Genomic DNA, 22,398 nt, shown 5'->3' with positions numbered 1-22,398 from the left:
GGGAGAGAGGGAGAGAGGGAGAGAGGGAGAGAGGGAGAGAGGGCGGGGAGAGAGAGAGAGAATGTGTGAGTGTGTGAGTGTGTGTGTGGTGTATATGTTGAGGAGAGACTCTGATGTAGGAAAAGAACTGGATCTTGTGTGGTGATTATGGAGCTAGAGACAGGATGAGTTCATCAATCAAATTTTATTATTTTTTTCCTGAAAATAAAATCAGATGTCAGTGTGATATAAAGAAAGCAGTATTAGGGCTAAGTCAATCTTGCTGACAACCGTGTTTAACTTCTCTCACTTTGGGTCCTTATTTCAGAGGGCCTTTATTTATAGATGTTGATAAAAGTGGGGGTTGCTGGGGTACCCTAGGATGCCAACTCAACTGTCACCGTACTTGTGCTGGAATGTTCTCTAACTTTCACCCTGAGAAACCACATTCTGTGTCTCATGGTTCTTCCTTGAAGGGAACCATGGACCACCAGCTGTGAGTCTCTCTGGGGTGGCAGGACTTCTGACACTTGGGGGAGAGAGTGCTGAGGTCTCTTGACTTCCCAGATGCTAATCTGCAGCGCCTAGAAGTCTTGGGAGCCTGTACTGTTTCACAGTGCACCAAGACCCCAAGGTCCTAGGGCAGGCCTCAACACCTTGTCCACTAGAATTGGTTTTGTGGAACGTGGTGAAGTGAGTGACCTCCCCTTAGCTCATCTGAGGGATTTGTCTTCACTTGGACAGTAGTACCCTTTCTCCCAGATCTTTATTGTTTTCTGTATCTGAAATGGCCGTAAGTAAACCTCCACATTTCTAATGGTCTGTCTTGGAAATTCGTTAGAGTGAAGTTCACCTGCAAGTCTTCCTTTTTTCTTCTGAGGGATCCTTCCTTCCAGACGGATTCAGAGAGACGTCATGCCTTCCTCTTGAAAGGCTCATTAGCGCTTTTCTTCTAATGCTTCATAATTAAGCAGGATATTTTTTCTGGATTTCTAAGCCTCGTAATTGCTTTATTGTAGACTGTAGGTTGGGTTCCATCAGATGATCATCCAGTATTTATCGAGATGAATGTCGTGAACTGCAGACTCTCCGACTGCAGATGGAAGATATTTTAATTGTATCTGTACTGAAAGTGCACAGATGTTTTCTCTTGTCACTCTCGTCTCAGACGTGTGACAGCTGAGATGAACAGTGTAGCAGCTATTTGAATCGCACTTATACCGCGAGAGACTGTACACAATGCAGGATGGTTTAAAGAACTCACGAGATCTGCCCCAGTCAGATCCAAGGGCTATGCTGTTGATATCTGCAGGAGTTCTGGATGCCAACCCCTGCCCAAGGTTCACTGGTGGAAAGGCAGAATTATAGTATCCTCACGCTGATCCCCCAGTTGTAGCAGGAGGTTGTGGCTTTGCTTTGTTTTGTTGTAAAGTTCCCCAGTGGCCTTAAATATCCCACTGGGCTCTGTTTGTCATGGTGTCTACCACCTGCCAATAGTACTAAGTAAAAGACCAAGACATGGCCATTTGGAAGATGCATCATATTAAAACTATAGCCATGGTCGTCTATATGCTGCAGTGACAGGTTTTTAGCGCTACCAGAAACGTGACTGACCCTAGACCTGTCTTTTCATCTAGAAATCACAGTGTACAGGCATTTCAGGACTTTGGCCATCTATTCCCATGTGGTTTGTGTGATTAAGAGATTTTTAAATCTCATTTGGAATCAAGCAGGAGTGAAAAGAGACTGTGAGGTGGAGAATCTGAGACTCCTTTGTGCAACCTGCGGCACACGGTGCAGGATCGTTCATCCAGCAGGTGTTCAGTGATTGCTAAACAAATCTAAGAATAAAAGGCATTGTAACACGGTCTGTGGGGGGGGGGCAGATTCTCTATGGGAATTGCTTATAAAAGCTTCCTGTGGCAGTTTCTTGAAGTCACATGTGTTGGCAGATAATAACTCTACATTAGAATTTATAGTTTGCATGCAATTTTTTGGTAGAATCTCTCTCCTCTCTCTGTCTCTCTGCCTCTCCTCTTCTCTTCTCTTCTCTTCTCCCTTTCCCTCCCCCTCCCTATCTCAGTGTGCTTGTGTGTCTCTGTCTCTCTCTCTCTCTCTCTCTCTCTCTCTCTCTCTCTCTCTCTCTCTCTCTCTCTCTCTCTCTCTCTCTCTCTCTCTCTCTCTCTCTCTCACTGGAACCCATCCAGACACGAACAGAAACTCACTTTGTACAACTCAGCCTCTACTGGAACAAGCTATGTCGCAGGGTTTCTGTGAGGAAGGAACCAGATTGGAACTTAGTTGGTGTTACTGTTTTTGTGTCTATTTTGAGACAGGTTCTTACTATGTAAACCAGGCTACTCTGGAACTTACTATGTAGACCAGACTGGTCTGGAACCCTCTATGTAAGCATGGATAGCTTAGAGCCCTCTATGTAGATCAGGCTTGTAGTCCTCCCTTTGTAGACAAGCCTGGCCTAGAACCTGCTATGTGGACCAGGCTCCTGGTGCCTTTGCCTCTTATATCCCGAGATTACAGGCAGATACCCACCACATCTGGCATGATAGTTAACTATCCTGTTAGTTGTTCTTACCCCGTATTTCACAATGCGAGAACTGATGTGCTAATATTAGCACTGGGACTGTAATTGAAACAATGTATTCAGATTAGCAGATGTAATCATCAAATACGTATTAACAAGCTTTCTAATTGCTACATCTTTGCAGAAGCAGCTAAATATAGGAGTAAGAAGTTAGAGTTAGTTATGAGTACTTCAGCAGCGTTCTTTTGAGAAACTTGGGCCAGCCACACCCATCTAAACTGACTGTGAGGACAACTGTGAACATTGCAAACCATTTGTGAGACCAAGAACTGTATTTGCAAAAATGACTCATGCATTACAGAAGATAAATCTGATGGAGATGAAAGGTCAGGATGGAGAGATGGCTCAGTTGTTGTTGAAAGCTAGGTTTACAATCAAGAATATAAGAGATTAAGAGTCACTATATTTGTAATAAACAGTTTTGCTCCTCTTTCCTTGCTTGACAGTCAATACTTGAGGCTATCCCGGATATTCCTGTTCACACCAATGGATCTGCAGATGCTGAGCAGTCGGTTCAGAGCGCGTTGAGTGGTGAGTGGCATGTCCCCTGGTGAGACTGTGCTAGCCCCTGGTGAGACAATGCAGCCCCCCTCGTGAGACTATGCTGTGTCTTCTTTGGGTCTGACATTCGGTGCAGTTAGCAGTCCGTTTTGGTTTTAGTATTTAATTTAACACATCCACTTTGAACACTGACTGGGTTAACACCATAAATGCATACATAGTACTTATGTGTATCACCATAAATGTATACAATACATAGTGTTTATCTGTGGGGACACTTGTGTGGGATACACAAGTATGGGTAATGTTTGGATCGATACATTGTATACATACACTGATACTGTTTGTATCAGGCTGAACCTATCTAACTCCTAAGCACATCTCATAACTTACCGCATTCTTTCTGATGACATTTTTAAGTTCCTTTCTTGCACATGTTTGAATCGTGGAGCACACAATTGTTAGAATTGGTCACCATGCTCGGCAATGGTACCTCAGACAGTTTTAGTCTTAGCTAATCCTGCCCCGCTGCTCATCCACACGTCTCTCCCCATCTTCACCTCTATTCTGCACGATGTGTTATAAGTCTGTTGCTTCCAGCACTCCCTGCCCTCGCTCACCTTCAGGCAGCCTCTTTTGTCACTACAAACCATGTTAACTCAGCTAAGTAGGAAGCGAAGCCTTCCTTCCCTTCCAACAAGTAAGGTAAGGGATTATCACTCAGGCAGTGGCTTTGACTTAGGCCTCCCCATAAGTACCATGATGTAGCCAGATGTTACAAGTAGGCTTCAAAGCCGCCTCATCCAAGGTTCCCGGTTACTGAGGAAGCATGTGTTGAACTTGAGCAGCCTCTGACACACAGGCGGACAGGACTGGCTCTTCTCTGAACTCCCAGCACTAGAGATGCTCTGAATGGTATCCTCCTAGTCCAAGGCTGGGCCCTGAGTCCCCTGCCTTCAGGATTCCTGTCTTTTGAGAAATACATATTCCTCTCCTTGGAGATGCATAGCTTATGCATTCACCATCCACATCCAAATGCCAAGAGGAGTCGATGAAAGCATCTGAGGATTGATCGTGGTGATGGCTGCTCAGCTGTGACCTGCCACAATCCATCGGCTTCATTCATCCAATGAAGAATTGCCTGATGTGTGGATTGCTTTTCCAATAATGCTAAGAGTGTAAATAAAATAACCAGGAGGAGAGACTTCCCAGAAATGTTTTCCAGTATGTCTGTTTACTGCCTGGGGTCAAGTTGTAATCCTACCATCAGGGACAGACACCCACATGAGTGGCTCAGTGGCTTGGAGACTCTGCCTGCTTGGTTCCTGATCGAGAAGACTCAATCCTTCCTTTCTGTGAGCAGAGCACAGACTTCTGCAGAAGTCAGGCATCCTGACTCACCTCCCCTCTGCCACTTTCTAACTCCTCTGCAACCCTTTGTTGTGTTCCAGCTTCTGCTCATACTCAAAACTGGAAAGGCATTCGTTTATAAACTTTCCACCCTGATTTTAATGGTGCCGCAAGTAGCTCTTTCATCGATCTTACTGATTAATTCCAACTTTTGTCACTCTGATCCCCTTGACCTTTCGTCAGAAAAAGTGTTCTGTTTATAGCCCAGTGATTCTTTACTTCCCACATAAAAAATGTTTGCCAGGCAGTGAAACAAAGTGTCGTGTTGAAATCCAACTCAGAAGCCAGAGTTTCGTGTTGGACAAATGGTTTGGGCCAAGGAATCATTTGCCTTAATTTGCAGCCTAGCCTGAGAAAGGCAGCTGTGGGACATTTATGTCCTATGACCCGGTCAGGTGCTGCTTAATATGCATCATGCAAAGATTCAGCCAATATCAAGTTATAGAAATCCAGAATAAGTTCCCCGAATACCTAGCAGTGGAGTCCACACTGAACAATCTTAAAAGGTGACCGTTTGTGCTTGGGAGAGTAGGAGGGAGTTTTTTGTTTGTTTGTTTGTTTGTTTTTGTTTTGTTTTGTTTTAACATCAGAGGAACACAGAGATACATGCTCTTCCAGGGTTAGCCTCTAATCCTTCAAAACATTCATAACTAATAAGAGTTTACAATGTTAAAACTTGGATTGGACAGTTGTTTCGGAAACTGGTAGAAATGTGTCCATACTTTTGTATTGTTTTTTTCTTTGTTTTTTTTGTTTTTTGTTTTTCGAGACAGGGTTTCTCTGTATAGCCATGGTTGTCCTGGAACTCACTTTGTAGACCAGGCTGGCCTCAAACTCAGAAATCCGCCTGCCTTTGCCTCCTGAGTTCTGGGATTAAAGGCATGCACCACCACGCCCGGCTATGTGTCCATACTTAAGGTCAAGGCAATACCATGTCACCCAGGCAGCTAGGCTCTGTTCCCCCAGATCTCGGTACCCCAGCGTACCTTGTAAACATTGGTAGTTTGTTTTGCAGCAAACGGCTGAAGGTTGTACTGCATCTCCTGTCTCTTGTTTTTATTTAGATGATGATTATCTCGGGAAGAACATTCCAGCAGAGGCTGAAGAGCTGTCCTTTGAGGTCTCTTACTCAGAAATGGTGACAGAAATGCCTGATAGAAATAAATGGAAGAAGTCGGACATTAAGAAAGAAGACTATGTCTTAACTGTGAGTAACCCCTCTGCGGTCAGTCCAGTAACTTGCTGAGAAGGCTTCTGTGCCAATGTGAGGACTGTTTTTCCTTTTATGTATGTGTAAGGGAGCTGGGGAGGCCAGGCCTCAGCCCCGTGTGTCTCCTGGGATATGCCTAATTGTGTTGTTTTATGTGTACATGCCATGCATAATCCTGCTCACAGGACAGCGGTAGGTATGGGCCTTGTAAGAAGGCAGTTGCTGGGCTGTGGGGATGGCGCAGTAGGTAAAAGCACTTGCCAGGAAAGCGTCTTGAGCTGGAGTCTGACCCTCCAGTACCCACGTGAAGATGCGCATGGTAGAGCTCCTCTGCAATCTCAGAGCTCCTTGCTAAGATAAGAGGCAGGGTTCAGGGGAGTTGAGGGTTCAGGTTCCCAACGTTTATAAGCCCAGTAGTGTCACATTCTCAGCAGCCAACATTACGGAAAGCCCCTGTCAAGTAGGATGAGAGACAAGGACTGACTCTGACGCCTACATGCCTGCTATGGCAAGCCTGCCTACACTTAGGTGTAGAGATGTGCATAGACACTCATCTTCTGACATCCACATGCCTGCCTCCGCATCCACATAGAAATGTGCACAGATACACATCTTTTGATGTCCACACACCTGCTACAGCAAGCCTGCCTATGCTTACACATAGACATGTGCACATACACACAAACACATTTATTTGGAAAAGGAGGAGAAGGGAGAGGAGGCTGCTGTCACAGCTGTGGTGGGGCTCTGGCTACAACCTTGACAGCTACACAATCCCACCCTTCAGGGTGCCATTTTGGCTCCAGTTAGCATAGCCTTGGTCTTTAGGTATTCTTAAACAACTACTCATTGTCTCTTAGGTCCAGGATGTTCTTCATAGGTATTTTTCCATTAGGTTTTGTTGTATAAATTTAGTGTGTCCTGATTTCACTTGATTAAAAAAAAAAATTGAACATCTTCACTGTGTCTTTTAGAAATTTATCATTCAGAAAACAAGATTTGGGTTGACCGAGACGGGGGACCTGTCTGTGGAAGACATGAAGAAAATCCGCCATCTCTCTCTGATTGAGCTGACGGCCTTCTTCGATGCTTTTGGGATACAACTGAAGAGAAACAAAACCGAGCGAGTGAGAGGCCGAGGTAACTATGAGGCCAGGCTGCCTGCCTCAGCACCGCCCTGGGACACAAGGACACGTTCCTGACTTTTGTGTTTTCTTCCTCCCTTGGCTCTGTTCTCTGCAGACAACGGGATTTTCGGAGTGCCACTTACAGTCCTCCTGGACAACGACCGGAAGAAGGACCCTGCAGTGAAAGTTCCCCTTGTGTTACAAAAAGTGAGTCCTGGGCAAAAGACCAGGGAGACAGTGAGCTCAGAGGGCACTTGTAGAGTTAAAGATGGGGGAGCCCTATTGAGGTCTGACCATTGCTTTTCACAGAGGGCCCTGTTTCAGGCACGTGAATTTGAGGGACAAGCCTCGGGAACCTTCTCACCTTGGGGGCTGTTGTTGCATGCCCTGGAACCTTGTTACATTGTTCCTTCATAAGAACAATGTTCTGTCAGGGATGGACGGTGTTCTGGCTTCTAGTTGTTTTGTCTGCTGCTGCTTGTGTAAACGCATGTGCTTACACGAATTTGCACGTGTTTATATGGATTTTTTTTTCCAAATCAAGATAGGGTCTCACTTTGTTGACTTGGCTATACTGGAACTCACAGAGATCCTCCTGCATCTGCCTACTAAGTGCTAGGATTAAAGGCATACCCACTATGTTTAGCTTGTTTGCATGCATTTCTGATTATTATCTTTAAGGATGTGATTGTTAATAGTCTATTTGCTGAACTTACAAGTGCTTTGTGAGATGTATCAAAAGCTATGTTTGCCAGATGGGTGTATGCAATCATTTTAGGGAGTTTTAAAACTCATATCAAGGTAATAAAGACAATATTACACACAATAAAGACAATAAATACACACACACACACACATATATATACACACATATATGTAATTTAAATAAAATATATTGAAGTAGAAAATATATTGAGCATTTAGATATCAGAATATATCAGTCTTCTAAATCTAATGTCAAATTTTAAGTACATATAATTGATAAAAAATAATTATTTTTAACCTAGAAAGCCAAATTATTATTATTATTATTATTATTATTATTAGGGTTTTTTTTTACTTATTCACTTTACATCCTGGTCACTGCCTCCCCCCCCCACAGTCACCCCCACCAACAATCCTTCACCCCACTCCTCCTCCCAAAGGATTTTTTTTTAATATCTCAACTGCTGTATCTAGAGCTCTCTATGATTGCTAAATACCAGTTTCACTTTTTTAAAGATCTAGGTTTCTTTTGCATTATGTCCGTGTCTCTGTGCATGCACACATACGTGTAAGCTCCTGCCGGGATGAGAAGATGATGATGTCAGATCCCCTGGTACTGTGGCGAGACTCCCTGTGAGGACTCTGCCAATTGAACTCGGGCCCTCTGCATGAGCAGGGTCTGTTCATAACCACTGAGTGGTCTCTCTGTGTCCTACAACTGATTTAAAAGTTGTGCAGTTTTCAAATAGGGGTAACAACTGAATCGGCTTACCTAAGTCCTCACTTACGTGCAACAGCGACGCCTGGTGGCACACTTAACACCGCAGGCCTTTATCATAGACCTCACTGGATTTTAAATGGTTTGTAAATGATACATAAAACCCTGGCTGGGGAAACAGACTTGCTTTAACCACACTAACAGTTCTGCATCCGCCCTCTTCTCCTCTTGTAAGTGGCTCCTGGCACCTCAACCAGAGCTGCTTCCTTAAGTCTGGTGATCAATTGACCAGTGAAGGAGCAGGGAGGGTGCAGTGACAGAGATGCTGGCATCCTTTCTGTGCAGAGGGGCTGTCTGTAGGGAGTCTCCCCATGGGAAGGGCTGTACCAGTGACGTCATATCCTGTGTCGTTAGCATGGAGAGGCCCAAGGGGCAGTTTTATTTTTTATCACCTTGCAAACACAGCAACTGGGGCAGAGGAGGATGAGCTAACGTCAGAGGTACACAGCGCATGCCCAGTCCATAAGTCCTTGTGAGCACATGCGCAGCCCAGAGTCCTTGAGTGCGTGTGCCAAGCTCCCGGAGTCCTTGTGGGAGCTTGCGCAGCCGAGAGTCCTTGTCCCCGTGCTGCCCTTCCTTCTCGGAAATTAAAGCACGAATGACATACTTTGTCCTAAATGTCAAGGATGGATTTTGAAAAAAAAAAAAAACAAAACAAAACCTTTAACCCAAGGCAGTTCAGCACAAGCTTAGATGAAAACCCAGCCGGGTCCTCAGCCTCCCTCAGCAGGCGGGAGAGCAGTACAGGCAGGGTTGAGAGAGCAGAGGCGAAGGTCATCAACACTGCCACCACCATCATGTCCTCACCGCCATCAACACCATCGCCACCACTACCATGAGTCTTTAAGAGAGTGGTTAATTCTTACATGTCTAAGTCCTTAGTTAATATTCTAGAATTCTTTTAAGTTCTTAGTCAGGTCCTTTGTAACCAATGAGGGTAGATTTAGATGAGATCACGTGCATTGCAGGGTAGTGTGGCTGTAGACACATGGCGTGGTTTAGCATTTGTTCCTATTGGTTGGTCAACATAAGAGAAATGATTATCGTATTTGAAAGATACAAGTTGGAAACATAGCACAGTAGATAAGACAACACACCCAACAGAGTCTATGAGTAGGAGTTGATGTTGAGAAGTTACGGCATAGATCTAAATGGAGAATTTGCTCGCTGGCAAATCAGAGGCAATGTTGATTTTCTTGGGTAATTATTAGTATTTAAGAAATCATTTGTGTATCAGGTTCATAGGCACAGTTAGCAGCCTACTGGTTATTTAGAATTATTTATTATTCTCATTATTATTACTATTAGAATGTTTATCATCCTACAGAGGTACTTAATTTGTGTAATTTATTGTCAATTTCCAGTTTTTTCAGAAAGTCGAGGAATCAGGTCTGGAATCGGAAGGAATTTTTCGACTCTCCGGATGTACTGCCAAAGTCAAGGTACTCAGTGCTCTCTCTCTCTCTTCCTAAAGACGTGAGCAGTCTTTGGTTAGCCTTGGTCAGGACCCGTGAAACATTTATAACATTGGTTGGGGGCTTGCTTATAGTTTCAGAGGGTGTGTCCATTGTCATCGTGGCAAGGGGGCTGGGGTGGGAACATGGCAAGAGCATGGGAGTATGGTGGCACTCAGGATGCGGCAGCAGTTGCTAAGAGCTTCACCATGATCAGAAGGCAGAGAGAAGAAAAAAATGGGCCTAGCATGGGCTTTGGAAAACTCAAAGCCCACCCCCCAATGACGCACTTCCTCTACCAAGACCACAGCTACTTCACAAGGCCACACCTACTTCATAAGGCCATACCTCCTAACCCTTCTCGAATAGTGTCACTTCCTAATGACTAAGCGGTCAAATATATGAGCCTATGGGGGACATTCTTAAGCCACCATGACCCAGTTCCAGTGAGCATCAGAAATCTCGTCTCTGTGGCTGCCATTGTTCCTTTGATAGTATCGCTTGGCTTGCCATAATACTCTTCAGTACTTCGGTTGTATGTTTCTTCCATGCTGCCATTCTTAGAACCTAGAAGAGTGAAACATTGCCATTAAAACTGTTGCTTGTCTTCAGTTTGGAGTTTGAAACACCAGGACCTGTTTAGGGGATCAACTATTTTGGGGTTTTTTTTTGGCCTTTAGGAGTCTTTGAGCTCATAGCCCATTGGCTTTGACTTCCATTGCTAATTGCTCGCAGCTGAGACCCATTCTTAGACTCTTCTTTGGCCAGACTTCGTCTAAGAATTTGTAGCAGTGCTCCTAACCACTGGCATACTCACTCAGCAGCAGCTCCGAAACCCCAGTTCCATGTATGGTAACGCCAGCATCTACATAAAACCCCAGCGCAGCAGTGTGAATTCCTTTGCTCTGCCTTCTTATACCCACCCAGGCAAGCTCTACAGAGCAGTGAGGAGTCCTGGAGGGGCGAACCTTTTCTAGTAAGAGCTTTCATTGCGTTTCCTTTTGGGCACACACATGCTTACATTTTGGTCACCCCAGTCTGTGGACACCCAATGATGGGCCTTGCAAAGAATGTGCAAGTGGTGGTGAAGAATTGATTGTGATAAGCCAAGGAAAGAAAAGGCACAGGGGTGGAGAGGAATCCCTTCATTAATTCACTTATGTACACACTTGAGGGAATCTATACCTATGAGAAGGGTCAAGGTAGAAATGTGGAAATATGGTAGCATATTTCTTTCTTTCTTTCTTTCTTTCTTTCTTTCTTTCTTTCTTTCTTTGGTTTTGGTTTTGGTTTTGGTTTTGGTTTTTCAAGACAGGGTTTCTCTGTGTAGCTCTGGCTGTCCTGGAACTCACTCTGTAGACCAGGTTGGCCTCGAACTCAGAAATCCACCTGCCTCTGTCTCCCAAGTGCTGGGATTAAAGGCGTGCGCCACCACGCCCAGCCGGCAGCATATTTCTTGAGTGAAAAGAAATCAAGTAGGCTGTGTCTATTGGCTCCTCCAAAGCAACAATGGACTGGTTGGTGGTGAAAGAGAGCTGGTAGGACCTGGGCTATGGTACAAGCTTGTCACTTCCTCCCAACAGGGGAGCCCTGCACTGGGCAGAATGGGGCAAGCCTGGAGCCATCTACCTGATCAGTCACTGACTAGCATAGGTGCTGGGCCTGACCAGCCGACAGAATCAGCCACCTGAGCCTCTTTGTAAATGAACGTGGCAAGTTCTCATTTGTAGGGATGTCTGAAACTGGGCAGGTTGGAAATTAGGACTCCATTCAGCAAGGAGCTGGTTAAATACTAACACAGTTTCATTTGGAAGGCTCCTGAAGTGAGCTTGTTTCGATTTATCATGTTCCATTCGTAGGCACGCCTCTGGGGAGAACGCGCAGTAATGAGGATAAAGCGTGGGCTGCTTTGGTTGTCTAAGTTATCAGCTGAGTCAGAGAGTGGAAAGAGAGCCAAAGAGCCAGGCTTCCCCACCAGAATCAAACTCCACACCTCTAAGCCCCGCTCTGTGCAGATCCATAGTGAAGAGAAAAGTTTCTTATGTGCCCCACGTATGATGTTAGAGTGGAAGTTACATTTCTTCGACAACCCTTTGTGTGAAACCTGCTAACCAAAGGCTGATCACCCTTCAGTGTGTTCACAGACCTATGAGTTCCCAACCCGAATTTAGGTCAAGGTCTTTTTCCCTTACTCTTTTTGACGTTGTGTCAGCTGGTTTGTTCTGCCGCTTGTTAGTCCACAAATGCAATCCAGATGTTTTCCTAGCTCTGGTTTCAGGCAAGCAAGCATGGAAGAAATCCGAGCCAGTGAGCAGACACAGTGAGGAACCGCTGTGGCTAGAGAGACAGTGGCCCTGGATACATTGCCTAGGCCTTCACGTTCCCTTTATTCAAACCTTCAGAACCTGTGCTGGTTAAGTTTTCTGCTGTGTTTTCCTCATCCCTGAAGTACATTTCTGACAGAACGTGCTTGGGGAAAGGCAGTTTTCAAAAGCCATTATAATTACTCTTGATTCGAGCCAAGTAAATGACAGCAGCCATGGGGGGGTGGGAGGGGATGGTGATATTGAGTGGTCCAGCTTTGTGTTCTAGATGATCAGTGGGCCTGACAGGGACTCAGGCCTGAGAGGAAGCTGCTCACCTAGAGCCAAACGAGGGCATTGCTGCAAAGCCAGCTCCCAAGTCTGAGGCCCACAGATCATTTGGAACCAATTTGATGCTTTGGAATGCTCAGTGATTTTCTTTTCAAAACATCACAGAAATCTGAGCCAAACGCTGGAAACGTGTTTTATGGAAGAAGGCAGACTGTTTGACGTGTAAGCTCTCCTTGCCTCTGCTGCCCGTTCTTCTGAGGTTAGCTGTAGATGCTTTGGAGTTATGTCACCCTGTGTGTTTCGTCTCTCTCCTGAGTTGGTAGCTTCAGGCTGGGGCTTTGCTTTTTTTTTTTTTTTTTTTTTTTTTTTTTTTTTTTTTTTTTTTTTGTGAAGATACTTCAGAAACTGATGTAGCCTTCTCTGTGCTCCAAGGAGACTTAAGGACATGACTTTGACTCTGCCTGTGTCCTCCTTAGTGGTAGACAAAAAAATAGGTTTCTATTGACTGATAGATTGGCGGGTTGGGTGATTGGTGGATTGGTTGGTTGATGGGTTGGTTGATTGGTTGGTTGTTGCTGGGTTAGTTGGTTGATGGGTTGATTGGTTGGTTGATGGGTTGGTTGATTGGTTGGTTGTTGCTGGGTTAGTTGGTTGATGGGTTGGTTGGTTGGTTGGTTGATGGGTTGGTTGGTTGGCTTTTTTGAGACATAAACTCATCATTTGAATCCAGGCTGGCTGCATACCCATCAGTATCCTGCCTTGGCACCTAACTCAGCGAGCTTGACACAGATTTCAGTTTCGCAGCCCCTGGAAGCCGTAGAAACGCTTGTGTTTGGCATGAGATGAACAAAACGGCTGGCTCTGTTTGGGGCTAAAAGTAGGCGTCTCACGAGAATGAGGCAAAGGCTGTAAAAAAGGGAAAGGCTACTCAAGTCTCATCTAAGTATCTCTTTAGGGCTGTATCAGTCAGATGCTTCCAGGTTCCGGTTGTTTGAGGTAAACCCTCAAGTCCAAAGGCATGGATGAAAATGAGTCTGACCATAGTAAAGAAGCTTAAAGAACAGTTGCCACTGATAAATAGATGAACCGACAATGCAGACTCTTTCAAGTAGGAACTGACTGTGAGTGGAACTGACAGAGAAAGGCCTGGTGCTTTAACACAAGCTGTTTGCCTAGTGCACTGGAGCAAAGGATACACCAACATGTGGAAGGTGTGTGTGTGTGTGTGTGTGTGTGTTGGCAGAGAGCTGCTGTACCCGTTCCAGGAAAGTCATTATTCTGCCTGCACTCTGCGGTGAAGTCAGAGTTACTTTATTGGAGCATTTCTCATTCCACATGTGAAAGAGCGGAGAGGCATGTGTTCATGGTCTGACTTAGGAACAGAAGGGAGGGTAGCAGCAAGGTTATGATGAAAGAAAAATGTCACTTCTGTCAAATTTGAGCAAAGACTTTATCACGTGGGGGCTGTGCGATCCCACCAAAACCACAGAAGTAGAGCTACAGACTCCAAAAAGAGGTTTTATAGCTGTGCAGAATTGGCCAGTTGTTTCAAGATTATTATTGTTTTCAGGATACCTCGGGAAATGCTTTTAAAAATTAACTCGTAAATAGGCATTCCAGCTCAATCATGTGGGAAGGTTAGGGTTAGCAGGTGTTAACTTTAGCTGTCAAGTCGGAGAAAAAAAAAAAAAGAATAGTCTGTGTAATGATGGTGGGAAAGAGGCCATGACATTCAATCTCTCTGAGTACTGACCAACTGCTTTGCTTTGCAGCAGTACCGCGAAGAACTGGATGCCAGGTTCAATGCTGACAAGTTCAAGTGGGACAAGATGTGTCACAGAGAAGCTGCGGTCATGTTGAAAGCATTCTTCAGAGAGCTGCCCACCTCTCTCTTCCCTGTTGAATATATACCCGCCTTCATCTCTCTGATGAAAAGTAGGTTGAAGAAGTTAGATATGATTAAATATACGTAGAACATAAGTCAGCACAGCCTAATGTGCCAGGTTGATCCATGAAGTGTGGTTACTCTGTGCAGACTGGCGGTGCCTGTGGACCCTGGGGTGGAAGACCATTTATGATAGTCCTGGGTTCGCACATCTAAATCAGATTGTTGTCCCTAATTTTTTAATTTGCTAAAGAAGAAACCTTGCTATTTTAAGGAGACTATAGTGTTTTTCAGCTCTGGAAGGTCCAGTGGATGCTTTTCAATATTTTAATTTGCCTGTTGGCAGGCTCTGTCTTTTCATTCATTCTACATTACTTTCTTTCACATCGCTTGCATACTTTGAGAGCTGCTTTAAAACCTTGTCTGCTAGTTCCAGCCCCTGGGTCATCTCATGGCCTGGGTCTTCTTCGAGGATGGATAAATACTCTTCTTATTTTGTATGCGCAGCAAGTTTAGAGTCTGTTCGGGTGATGTGTTCGGCTGCAGTGTTTAAATAGGACATATGCTTCACAAGACCAAAGATGCTATCAGTCATTGATACGGTGACTCAGCATTTAATTTATGTGTCTGTGTATGTATGGGGGGTGTGTGTCTTAGTTAGGGTTTTACTGCTGTGAACAGACACCATGACCAAGGCAAATCTTACAAAACACAACATTTACTTGGGGCTGGCTTACAGGTTCAGAGGTTCAGTCCATTATCATCAAGGTGGGAACATGGTAGCATCCAGGCTGTCATGGCGCAGGCAGAGCTGAGAGTTCTGCGTCTTCTTCTAAAGGCTGCTAGTAGAAGACTCACTTCCAAGCAACTGGGGTGATAGTCTTAAGCCCACACCCACAGTGACACACCTACTCCAACCAGGTCACACCGATTCCAACAAGACCACACCTCCAAATCGTGCCACTCCCTAGTCCAAGAATATACAAACCATCACAGTGTGTGAGTGTGTGGGGGGTGTGAGTGTGTGGTGTGGGTGTGAGTGTGTGGTGTGGGTGTGAGTGTGTGGTGTGGGTGTGTATTTGTGAATGTATGTGAGTGTGTGTGTGAGCATGTATTTGTGTATGTTTTTGTGAGTGTGGGGGTGTATGAGTGTGTTTGAGTGTGTGTGCTGTGAGTGTGTGAGTGTATGAATATGTGAGAGTGTGTGTTTTATGTATTTGAGTGTGTGAATATGTGTGTGATGTGTGTGTGTATTTGTGTCTGTGAGTGTATGAGTGTATGTGAGTGTGTATGTAAGTATGTGTGAGTGTGTATGCGTGTGTATGAGTGTATGTGAGTGTGTGTGCCGTGAGAGTGTGTGTTTTGTGTATTTGTGAGTGTGTGAATATGTGTGTGACTGTGCATATTTGTGTCTGGGTGTGTATGAGTATGTGAGTGGGTATGTAATAATGTGTGAGTATGTGGTGCGAATAAGTGACTATGTGAGTGTGTGAGTGTGTGTACACGTGTGTGTATGTTGGAACTACCTTCTTCATACTACATGGAACTCAGAGAGCACAGATTGTTTACCACTCATGTGCAGAGTCACTGCATCTTTTCAGTCTTGGCCTCCAACTTGCTGGTTCTGTTAAAGGACTAGATGGTTCTCTAGGGAGGAGGAAGGACGTTCCATACTAGTGCGCATTACATAAATTAGCCACAAACTGTTATCGAGACAGCGTATGGCCAAGTTCTATCAGTAAAAGGAAAATGGAACATTTGCCAACTCAGACTTGTAATTGAGACAGGAACATCATAATTCTCTGAAATGGACGGAGCTTCCACACCTGGACACCTACCTGCACGGCTACACAGCGACACGCCTGCACACCTGCACGCCTGCATGCCTACATTCCCTCCATACCCGCACACCTCCATGCCTGCACTTGCACCTGCATCCCTTGTCTCTTGCTCAGGGCTGTTCTGGCATTGATCACATCTGATGACGGGGCTCTCGGCCTGCAATTCATATGGCAAGAGAAGGTTTCATCTGAGTTTGGTACTGGACATGTTCTTCCTAGGTCCTGGTATTTACACGTGTTCACGCATTAGCCTTTACCGTATGTACTAGGTCTATGGCATGTTCTTTTTAAAAACTTCGACGTGGCTTCCTAAAGTCCAAGTGAGTAATGCTGAGACAATGTGATTGGATCTGTGAATGTACCTCCCCTGTTCCCACACAGGGGTGTACACATATCGCCAGCCCCCTCCAACTACACACACACACACACACACACACACACACACTGCTGCAGTAGGTTCTTTACTTGAGGTTTCCCTTACTAGGCTGCTCCATGCTTTTACTAACAACCGATGGTCTCCAGCCAGACTGTAAAGGGATCGTAAAGGTAGCCTCCAGCTTGAGTACTTCCCAGGACTCCAGAGCCCAAGCTTCTCCAGAAACTCTTCACCAACAGATAATTTGGAAGAGGATACAGAGAGAAAAGCACTTGAAATTTTCAGCATGGATGGCTGTACATTATCCTGGGTGGATGGACTTCCCTGAGTGTGCAGCCAACCCTCTGGCGCCATCTTGTGTCATTAGGGAATAACGGTCCCCACAGTCTCCCAAACTAACCGCTTCCCCAAATGTCTATGTGAGATAGGGAATAAATGCCACTGTGCACACATGTATGATGACAACTGTTTCTAGGCACTGACTTGAACATTGTGTGAGTACTAACTTGTGTAATCCTCATGCCAGCCCTGTGGATATGCAGAAAGGGTGAATGCCTTAGTACTAAAAGCAGGATTCGAACCTGGCTCTAGAACAAACGTCCTTAGTGGCTGCGGGCTGTTGTGTCCTTGAGCGCAATGCTTACTTGCTCTTGAATTGAGCCTCATCCTCTATTCACAGAGTAAGGCAGGTTCCACGGGCACACCCTGAAAAGGAAACTGTCCTATAAATCTATAATTATTAAAGGGTCTTTTTGGCTACCTGCCTATAAACAGGCATCCTGGGATGGAAAGGGAGGTGACAGACTGAGGCTCTTGTCCAAATGAACAAATTGACATTGTTGAGCTTGAAAGCCTGGCCCTTCCCACTAAACTGTCAGAGCCCTCCTGTGCAACCAGATGTTCGCATGATTGCTGTCAGAACGCATCAGTGTGGTTTCAAGCGTGTGATTATTTCTGTCTTCTTGTTAGGAGGGCCTGACATCAAAGTACAGTTTCAAGCCTTGCACCTCATGGTCATGGCCCTGCCTGACGCCAACAGGGACACAGCGCAGGTAAGTGGGGCTTGTCTGGGGGAAGCAGAAGTGTGATGGCTTACAGAGCCAACTGCATGGTGCAGCCCCCACCGCCTTGCATGCCACACCCCCATGATGCTGCAGAGAGGCAGACACAAAGGATGGAGATTCCAGAACTCTTTCTGAACATTAACATTTAGTTCCCTCAGTGTAACTGAGGGATGCTGAGTGACTAACCAGATGCCAGGATTAAGTGTGATGAATAGAAAGGAAAAGAAGAGAGGCTTACTCATACCAGGATCTGGAGCAAATGAGAGCAGTTAATATCTTCTAAGAACACAGTTCTATCTGGAACTCGCTCCAGCCTGGGGGGAATAATTGTAATGAGCTTTGAGGAGGGCAGCTAAGACCATTGGACTGTGTGAGATTTTTAAAATATTCCTGTTTTAGAACAAATACAGAAAATATAATTTAAATAGTTCTAAGTTTTAGGAGTTTAGATATCACTTGCTAGGGTCTAGACATTTCTTCAGAGTGAGAAAAAATAAGCCCAGAGAAGCAACTTCTCTGCTCACCAGCAACAGAGCATCTGATACACTTGTACCCGTGGTTCCTCTTCCCTGCCTTCCCTAACTTCCAGACCTGTTTCTTTGTTGTACACTTTGAAATCCGAAATTCTCTCTTGTAGTTTTGATGGTGAATATGCTCTTAGAAAGCTGGTATAGGCAGGGCAGGTACTTGGACCCTCTGAACTGACACTGAAGTGTGATGAGCTGAAAGAGCCCCTAATTTTAAGGCCAGTCAAAAGGATGCAGAAAATGGAGATGTCATGTTGCTTTCTTTCTGCATGCTTTTTTGTTGTTGTTGTTGTTGGGGGGAAGGGGTTTTCCAAGAGTGGAAACATTTGAGTAATTTAAAAAACATGTTGTGCATGCCCATAGCCCTAGCCCTGGGGGTTCTGAGGCAAGAGGATTGTTGAGAGTTCAAGGCCAGTGTGAGCCTGGTTATCTAGCCTGCCCCCCACGGCATAAAACAGAGCACACACACAGTCTTTGTCTTTCCATTTTAAAATGTCGGAGCTCAGATTAGAACTGCTGGCTATAAGGAAGGCAGGAACACAGCTGGACAGTGTGCTTTTTTGCTTCAGATCCTTGGTGCCCCCACTTAACCGACTGATGCTGGATGGTCGATTTGTTCCATCCATCCCCAGCCCAATCTCCTTCCTGCCTGTACGATCATTATAAATATCTGCCTTGTAGAGTTTACACAGTGAGTGAAACAAAATAGTATCAATTACTGAGAATACTGCCTGAATCATAGACTTGCAAGTCTGTGGGATCTATTAAAAAGGCATGTTAAACATGTCCTAATCAAAGAGACTATGGTAGGGCCGAGGAGCAAGGGGGATGGATCCGTCAATAAAATGCTCCTGAGGAAATCCTGAGAGCCTGAGTTCCGGTCCCCGTGACCGAAGGAAAGCTGCTTGTGTCTGTAATCCCACTACCATGGAGGAAGAGACAGGACTGTTCCAGCGCCTAGATACATGGCCGAGCTGAATCAGCAAGCCTCAGTGACGCACCCTGTGACGCACCCTGTCAAAAAATAAGCCCGCTACAGTTCAGTCCCCAGGTCCCAGGCAGGAGACGGCAGACGCCCAAGAGTTGTTCTCTGCGCTCCACATGTGTACATGGCACAGGCATGTCTATATACATACATATAGATGTGTGTACACACACACACGCACATGCTCATGCACACACAGAGGAGAATCCAGACTTGAGAAAACAAAGAGTTCTCTCTGGGCGTTCTAGCCTCTTGGTGAAGGGCCAATGGTTTTCGTAAGGGCCGGATCGTGGTAATTCAGTGCACTTGGGAAATTACCAAGTTTCTTTATCTTTTTCTTTTAATGCTTACAAAAGCTGCACATACACATTGCTGTTCCAGGTGAAGATTTTCATAATTAAAAAAGCAGTCCAAAGAACCAGGCATTATGGCATGCATGCAATGCCAGGAAATGCTTAGGAAACTGAGGCAGGGGGATCACGAGTTAGAGGCCAGAATGAACAATAAAACAAGCACACAAACAACTTCAGAAAGATGGTCTGTCTAAAGTCGTGTCTGGAAACGTCCACCTGCCTTTGCATTTGGGCTGAGGGAGGAGAGGCTCCTGATGCTTACATTATTTTTTTTTTCTCAAGAAAACAGTAAATTGCTCTAGGCAGTGGGGCTTTCAGTTGAGGGCATTCTCACTTACAGAATTATTTTCCTTCCTTCACAACAGAATTGCATTTATTTTGTTTGAGCTGCAGTGTTTTCCTCTCCCTGGTTGATGTTTAATTTCAATATTTGTCAAGCCCATTTAGGATTAGAAAGAAAGCCTATTATCTGTAGACTCCATGGTAATAAGCCCATAAGAAGGGAATTATTTTATGAAGCAGACATCTGAATTAACTGCTCATGTGTCTCCTTCTAAGCAGTTTAAGGGGACATAGGACACATTTGCTCATCCTCGCCTTTGCGTACTTTCCTAGCAACACAGCGAAGGGCTCTAGGGGTGAGTGGTCAGAGAAGCCCGTCGGTGGCTCACAAGGGTAGGACCCGCTTCTCCTGTCTCTCGTTAGGCTCTGATGACATTCTTCAATAAAGTGATCGCCAATGAATCCAAGAACCGCATGAACCTGTGGAACATTTCCACAGTGATGGCGCCCAACCTGTTCTTCAGCAGAAGCAAGCACTCTGACTACGAGGAACTGCTGCTGGCCAACACGGCGACCCACATCATCCGCCTGATGCTGAAGTACCAGAAAATTCTATGGAAGGTGGGTAGGGCTTTGATGGCTGTCCAGTGTGCCTATGAGAGACACCAGCTGCAGGGAGATGTGTAAGCTCAGGAGCAAGGGGATCTTGGAAACAGAAAGAGGCAGAAATGTGAGAAAATAACTCACGGTCGTTTGAGGCATCCACAAACAGTTAACCTTCCCCATCCATGGGTTCTTCAGCTCTAGATTTAACCAAGCGTAACTCCAAAGAGCCTTCCAAAATTGTATATATGTGCCAAACTTTCTTGTTACTAGTCCCTAAAAAGCACAATAAAACAGTGCCGTACACCGCATTTGCATTGGATCAAACATTGTGAATCATTGAAAGTTGTACAGAGGAGGATCTGTGCGGGTTATGGGCAAACACTATACTATAGCCAAGCATACAAGGATTTGAGAATCCAAAGGGGTCCTAGAACCGGCTCCTCTCGGCGACCAAGGGACAGCAGGACACTCTTTCGAACCACGTTTTCTCTTCTAAACTGAAACCCTCCTCATTTTTCCAATCTCAAGGATATATGTCACAGTTCGAGGACAATGAGGGCGGAAGCCGCGTTTCTATAAGAAAAGGCTAAATCTACCAAGTGCTTCCATTTAAGGGTTTCTTTCTTCTCCAGGTTCCATCTTTCTTGATCACCCAGGTCAGAAGGATGAATGAGGCCACCATGCTGTTGAAGAAGCAGCTCCCGAGTATGAAGAAGCTGCTCAGGAGGAAGACCCTGGATCGAGAGGTGAGAGCATCAGCGGGGCAGACCCACAGCAGGGCCGTGGCAAGCCGCCACCTTCTCAAAGGAAGGTTACGTTAATACACCACACAGATATTGTGGAAAGTTCCAATAAACAGAGCACTGGGCTCTTCCTGTTGGGCTGAGTTATCTGCTTTGGGGTTAGAGTCCTTGAAATGTTAGTCTCATGAAAAACATTTGGTATTCCAGGAATAACTTCTTAGAATGTCCTTTTAGTGGCTTACAGGCAGATAGATTGTCAGACTTGAATGTGACGTGTTCCCCAAAGGCCCAAAGTGTCCCCCTGCTGCTGCTGCTGCTGCTGCTGCTGCTGCTGCTGCTCTGCCCTGGTGGATGCAGACCTGTGGGGCCATAAGTCAAAATGAGTCCTTTCTCTCTTCAGCTGGTTTAGTCAGGATATTCTACTGCAGCAGCAAGGACGTACCTATGACAGTATATCAAATAAGTAGGAAAAGAATTTTTTTTGATGGTGGAAAACTGGAATAGAGAATAGATAATTGTCAATTGACAAAAAAAAAAAAAAAAATTAAACTCATAGCATTTCCAGAGATTTTCTATTGAGCACACTTATCTATGTGGAGGTAGACATAGAAATATTTTTCAAAATAATTATGTTGCTTTAATTAAATGTGGAGGGTGGCAGTGCATTCTAGGCACTGATTTTATTCAACTCTGAGAGTGCAAAACCTTGCAGTTTAGGGACTAAGGGATTGAAGTGCCATGAACACTCAGGAGTGTGCAAGAGTGTAAGACCAGCTGTGGCGCTGGTGAGCCAGAGCCACTGATACAGCAATAATACAGATACAGGTGCCAATGTGGCTTTGTGCATAACAATGAAGGAAGCAGATTCTAAGCTCCATCTTGAAGGGAGAAAGGGCGAACATGGGGAAGGGATGCAGGGTTTGCCAAGGCGCGGGGGATTGTGGGGAGTCAGAGATTAGTCCTCACTGACATGCTCACAATCACAACTAATGCCTGTATTCCACTTATTGATTACATGAAAAATTAAGTCTTTATGAAAAAAACCAACCTCTTTTTTTCCCCCTGTGCTGGGATCAAACTCAGGGCCTTGCACTGCTAGGCAGTCACTCCAGGAGCAAGCTAGCTCCTCACCAGAACCATCAGGTTGGTTAACTTGACAGATTTTTCAGCCTGGGTCCAACATCTGGACTTTGCTAGGGTCAGTTCCTTTAGAAACTATGGAGACGAGAAAAGCACCCACCGGGGCAGCTGGGACGCAGGGTCAGCTGACACTCGCCAGCTACCCACAACACCCGCCACAGGATCTTAAGACTTCTGGTGAGTGGGAGAGAAATCCCGCCTACATAGGGCCACAACCCTCTTCCGGTCAGAAAAGC

General features: G+C 45.2%; 1 protein-coding gene across 5 annotated transcripts in view; it reads left to right on the top strand.

Annotated features, from left to right (window-relative positions):
• Arhgap28 (Rho GTPase activating protein 28) overlaps positions 1 to 22,398 on the top strand; it is a 155,983-nt gene that overhangs the window by 120,249 nt on the left and 13,336 nt on the right. For all 5 annotated transcript variants that reach the window (XM_021149846.2, XM_029470857.1, XM_029470856.1 and 2 more), the window contains exons 6-14: positions 3,028 to 3,112; positions 5,557 to 5,699; positions 6,677 to 6,842; positions 6,945 to 7,036; positions 9,677 to 9,754; positions 14,133 to 14,295; positions 17,432 to 17,514; positions 20,097 to 20,294; positions 20,912 to 21,025. In XM_021149846.2, the coding sequence (XP_021005505.1) occupies positions 3,028 to 3,112; positions 5,557 to 5,699; positions 6,677 to 6,842; positions 6,945 to 7,036; positions 9,677 to 9,754; positions 14,133 to 14,295; positions 17,432 to 17,514; positions 20,097 to 20,294; positions 20,912 to 21,025 (1,122 nt within the window). The remainder of the gene's footprint in view (positions 1 to 3,027; positions 3,113 to 5,556; positions 5,700 to 6,676; positions 6,843 to 6,944; positions 7,037 to 9,676; positions 9,755 to 14,132; positions 14,296 to 17,431; positions 17,515 to 20,096; positions 20,295 to 20,911; positions 21,026 to 22,398) is intronic.

The sequence above is a fragment of the Mus caroli genome, chromosome 17 (genome assembly GCF_900094665.2).
Source record: "Mus caroli chromosome 17, CAROLI_EIJ_v1.1, whole genome shotgun sequence".
NCBI classification, from domain to species: domain Eukaryota; kingdom Metazoa; phylum Chordata; class Mammalia; order Rodentia; family Muridae; genus Mus; species Mus caroli.
This window is presented reverse-complemented; position numbering and strand designations above follow the sequence as displayed.